The sequence below is a fragment of the Rutidosis leptorrhynchoides genome, chromosome 3, assembly GCF_046630445.1.
Source record: "Rutidosis leptorrhynchoides isolate AG116_Rl617_1_P2 chromosome 3, CSIRO_AGI_Rlap_v1, whole genome shotgun sequence".
Lineage (NCBI taxonomy): Eukaryota > Viridiplantae > Streptophyta > Magnoliopsida > Asterales > Asteraceae > Rutidosis > Rutidosis leptorrhynchoides.
In genome coordinates, this window is record NC_092335.1 from 663,522,829 (window position 1) to 663,527,818 (window position 4,990).

Below are 4,990 nucleotides of genomic sequence, written 5' to 3' on the forward strand. Positions count from 1 at the left end.
GGTTGCTGAACAAGAGAGCCATCAGAAGAGGTTTGATGGGCTCAGGGTTGCTTATGCGAAGGTTATTACTGAGGTTATCCCTTATGTTTGTAAGAAATTGGTCAATAGAGAAGAATTGAGCGATTACTTTGCGGAGATAGTTCTTGCAGCCAGGCAACATGAAAGGTGCACCTTGTTGGAGGAGTTGGCTAATAAGGGGGTAGTTAAGTTGGTGGATTTCCCTGAGTACACCAATCAAGGTAGCGCTCTTGTTGATGTTGCTTGTTCTAAACTTGTTGATGCCCAATTTGATTACGTTGTTGTCGTTGCTACCCACCCAAATGCGAAACCTATTGAGCTGTTGAAGATTGTTGCTAATGACAACCGAACTTGATCTCTGCTTTCTCTCTTTTGCTTATCTACAGCTGTTGGTAGTGTAGTTTAATCTGTTTCTCAAACAATCTGTTGGTATTTGTGGCCTGCGTGCCTTTGGGATAATCTTTTGATTTGGAATGCTCCTTATGTGAGCTTCTTAACAATGTTCTGTTGTGGCCTCGTGCCTTTGTATGATGTACTTTTATGCATGGTTTCTTACTTAGTATTTCAACCTACTTTTATGACTTTTGTGGGTATGCATTTTATTAATGCTGCTTGTTGGGTTTTCTTCATATATTGCCCATATACTGCTTATGTTCCTTTGGCCGAATCTTAATAGTTGTGCAATCTATGAATGCAACTTTGTATTATGGTGTCCTTTTTCTTTGTAAAGGACCCATTTTATAATTGATTATGTATCCTAGCGAATACATGTTGTTGTTATGCATTTCATGAATGCAACTTTGTATTATGGTGTATTTTTTCTTTGTAAAGGACCCATTTTACAATTGATTATGTACCCTAGCGAATACATATTGTTGTTATGCATTTAATGAATGCAACTTTGTATTATGGTGTCCTTTTTCTTTGTAAAGGACCCATTTTACAATTTATTATGTACCCTAGCGAATACATATTGTTGTTATCATTTTATGAATGAAACTTTGTATAATAGTGTCCTTTTTCTTTGTAAAGGACCCATTTTACAATTGATTATGTACCCTAGCGAATACATATTGTAATTGTGCATGTCATGAGTGCAACTTTGTATTATGATGTCCTTTTTCTTTGTAAAGGACCCATTTTACAATTGATTATGTATCCTAGCAAATACATATCGTTTATGTCCCTTTGATAGGGACTCATTTTTTGTAAATATGTTTTATATAATGGAGTCCCAATATATATTTATTTATGATCTTGGTGTGTTCTTGTTAGAAGAACTTGCAGGATACCTTAGGGTGGCAATTACATGTGGTTTGTCAAAACGATTAGTGGATTTCATTGATACTCTACGGTAGGAAGTGTATTAACATTCGACTACCCATTACATTTGTCCGCTACACATACATTTAACTTAAAAAAGACTTAAAAGTAGAACCTTCAGATATTTGCTCTGTTCCATGTCCTGGGAATTGTCTTACCTGTGGTGGTTTCCAACTTGTATCATTCGTTCCCGAAAGCTTGGGATACGACATACGGACCTTCCCAATTTGCCCTCAATTTCCCTTCATACTCGACCTTGCTAGTACTATTGAGTCTGAGGACATAGTCTCCAACTTTGAACGTTGTTCGTTTGACTCTTTTATTGTAGTGCCTTTCTATGGATTTCTTGTACGAAGCTTCTCAGATTAGGACTGCTTCCCTTCTTTCCTCAGCCAGGTCCAAGTTTAAGCGAAGGTTTTCTTCGGTGTTCTCTGTGTTGGCTGTTCGACTGCTTAATACTTGGATTTCTGCGGGAAGTACGGCCTTCGTGCCATTAACCAAACTGTATGGTGTCTCTCCGTTGCTTCTCTTTGGAGTAGTCATGTGAGCCCAAAGTACCAGTGGTAGTTCTTCTACCCATCCCTCGTGACTCTTTCCCAATCGCTTTTTGATCCCCTTTATTATTTCTTTGTTGGTTACTTCAACTTGTCCATTTCCTTGGGGATGGTAGACTGATGTAAAGGTTTGCTTAATTTTCAACCTTTCACAGAAACCTAGGAAGATTCCTTCTGCAAATTGTTTTCCATTATCTAAGACGATTTCCTGAGGAATTCCAAATCTGCAGATGATGTGTTCCCAGACGAATTTTTTGATATCTTTTCCCGTGGTTTTCTTCTATGGTTTTGCTTCGACCGATTTGGTGAAGTAGTCTACTACTACCACTAGGAACAAAACACCTCCTGGAGCTGCAGTTAGCGGTCCGACAATATCTATTCCCCATTTGGCAAAGGGCCATGCTGAGAGTACTGAGATTAGATCTTGTTTGGGCTGCTTTGGGATGTTTGCATGTATCCAGAAAGACTCACAGGCATGGAGAGCAACGACTGTATCTTGGTGCATAGTTGGCCAGTAGTATCCCAGCTTTATTATCTTAGCCACAATGGATCTAGGTCCAGCATGGAAACCACATATCCCTTCATGCATTTCTTGGATGATGATAGATGTTTCGCTTGGACCTACACATCGCAGCCACGGTGTTAGAAAAGACTTTCTATAGAGCCTATCGTTCAGCAGTTTGTATGAGGGTGCTTTGATTCTGATCTTTCTAGCTTCTTTTTTGTCTGCGGGTAGGAGACCAGATCTCAGGTATTCTTTTAGTGGCTTCATCCATGTGTTGTCCTCATCTGGAATGAGATCATTTACTTCTTTTTCTTCGATTGACCTTTGTCCTAAGGTTTCCACCAGGACTTCCTTGGCGAGGTGCTCGAAGGTTATGGAAGCAAGGTTACTCAAAGCATCGGCTTTCTTGTTTTGGCTTCGTCTCACATTCTCAATCACGAAGCTTTTGAATTGCTCAGCTAGTTCCCTTACTCTTGATAAATACTGCCTTATCGTTGGATGTTTTGCTTGAAAGGTTCCTGAATACTTGATTAACAACGAGCTGTGAATCGATGTAGGCTTTTATGTGCCTAATGTTCATTTCTTTGGCGAGTCTCAATCCGGCGAGTAGTGCTTCGTATTCTGCTTCATTGTTGGTGGTGCTGAATTTGAAGCGTAATGTGTAGGTATACTCTTTTCCTTCGGGACTTATCAACATGAGACCGACACCTGATCCTTCGGAACTAGAAGCTCCGTCAGTGAATAATTTCCACTCTTCGAGTTCATTTGCTGGAGTGATAACTTGAATTGAGGTCGTTCCCATTTCTTCACCTATTGTTTCAGCGATGAAATCAGCCAAAACCTGCCCCTTGATTGAGTGCCTTATCTGGAATTCAATTTCATGCTCCCCTAGCTTGATGGCCCATATAGCCATCCTCCCCAATTTCTCTGGTTTCATGAGCACTTGCTTGATTTGCTTATCCGTCAAGACAATGATTGGATGTGCTTGGAAATATCTTCGGAGTTTACGCGCCGTGTGCACTAGTTCGAGTGTGAGCTTTTTAGGCTCCGGATAATTGATCTCAGTCCCTTGTAATGTCCTACTGAAGAAGTATATCGGAATCTGACAGCGCGTTCTTTCTGCTACCAACACAGCGCTAATGCTTTCTTTGGAAGATGCCAGGTATACATACAGTGTTTTTCTCGTACTGGGGTGGTGGGAGTTGGGAGGTTAGAGATATGTGCTTTCATTTCGTTGTAAGCTTGATCGGCTTCTGCTGTCCATGTGATCTTTTTCTTTCTCAAGCATTCCTTCAGTATCTTGAAAAAGGGTAACTGCCTTTCTGCTCCCTTTGATAAGAAGCGGCTGAGTGATGCCAGTTTTCCATTCAGGCTTTGAATTTCTTTTAAGGTTGTTGGAGCTTTGAGCTCTTTGATTTTGTTGACCTTCTCCGGGTTTGCTTGGATCCCTTTTTGTGTGATATAATACTCGAGAAACTTGCCTTCTTCTACTCCGAAAGAACATTTTTTAGGACTCAATTTCATGTTTATGGCCCGAAGAGTATCGAACGTTTCTTGGATATCTGCCAGAAGATTGGTTTCTTCGACACTTTTGATTACCATGTCATCGACGTAGGCTTCCAGGTTCCTCCCTAGCTGTTTGTGGAATTCCTTGTCTACAAGCCTTTGGTATGTGGCCCCAGCATTTTTCAGACCAAATGGCATCTTTTAATAGCAGAAAATACCCTTACTGGTGTAGAAAGACGTTTTTTCTTCGTCTTCCTCAGCCATCCGGATTTGGTGGTACCCTTTGTAGGCGTCCAAAAAACACTTCAGTTTGAACCCGTTTAGAGACTCAACTTTCTAATCTATTTCTGGAAGTGAGTAGCAATCCTTTGGACAAGCTTTATTGATATTGGTAAAATCAACACACATTCTCCATCCTCCGTCCGACTTTTTTACCATGACCGGATTGACGACCCATGTTGGTGATATCGCTCAAAATATACATATATTATATCGCGACATCGGGTCTTTATTGTTATTTATTTGTGAAGACTTGAAGACTTTTGTGGTTATTTGAGTTAAATTGATGATTTGAGCTCGCAAAATCGTTGGTTCAATGTTTTGGTTATTTCGGGTTCGGTTCGTATTCATTTTGTGATATTTTGAAGATATAATGAGGTTTTTATAAAGTTTATCGCCTTTTGGTTCAAGTGATGTATGAGGTTTTCTGGGTGTTTACGAGAGTTTTGGAGCTAAAAAGATGGGTGTTGAAGAAGGTTTAAATTCTGGTTTGCGCACCTCCACCGTTTTGGCCATAACTTGAGCATACGGACTTGAAAAAAGGTGAATCCAAAGCCCGGACGTCTGTAACTCAGAGCTCTATGATAACCAAGAATTGAAACCACTGTTCAGATGATTTGCACATTGAGGTCGCGATTGGCACATCGCGGCCGCGATTCAGAGACATAAATTTGTAGTTTTCAAACAGCAATGTATCCCGGTCGCGATGCAGCTATTCCGGTTGCAATTCGGGGCAGTCAGACTTCCGAATTTCCATCTTTAAATACCCTTATTTAACCCCAACTTTAGGGTATCAAATTTTATA

The 4,990-nt window shown here is 40.3% G+C and overlaps 1 protein-coding gene across 1 annotated transcript; it reads right to left on the reverse strand.

Annotated features, from left to right (window-relative positions):
• Window positions 1-1,701: 1,701 nt before the first annotated feature.
• Window positions 1,702-3,337, reverse strand: LOC139902567 (uncharacterized). The gene is made up of 3 exons (XM_071885176.1): window positions 2,927-3,337; window positions 2,221-2,883; window positions 1,702-2,103 (listed from the first exon to the last, which is right to left on the reverse strand). Exons 1-3 carry the CDS (start codon window positions 3,335-3,337, stop codon window positions 1,702-1,704), a joined length of 1,476 nt encoding a protein of 491 aa, XP_071741277.1.
• Between the last annotated feature and the right edge of the window lie 1,653 nt (window positions 3,338-4,990).

Coding starts and splice junctions, on each gene's coding strand:
- LOC139902567 (XM_071885176.1), bottom strand. CDS start 3,337: ATGAAACCAGAGAAATTGGGGAGGATGGCTATATGGGCCATCAAGCTA. Junction 2,884..2,926: donor CACAGCTCGTTGTTAATCAA/GTATTCAGGAAC, acceptor ACGATAAGGCAG/TATTTATCAAGAGTAAGGGA. Junction 2,104..2,220: donor GAGGTGTTTTGTTCCTAGTG/GTAGTAGTAGAC, acceptor GGAATTCCTCAG/GAAATCGTCTTAGATAATGG.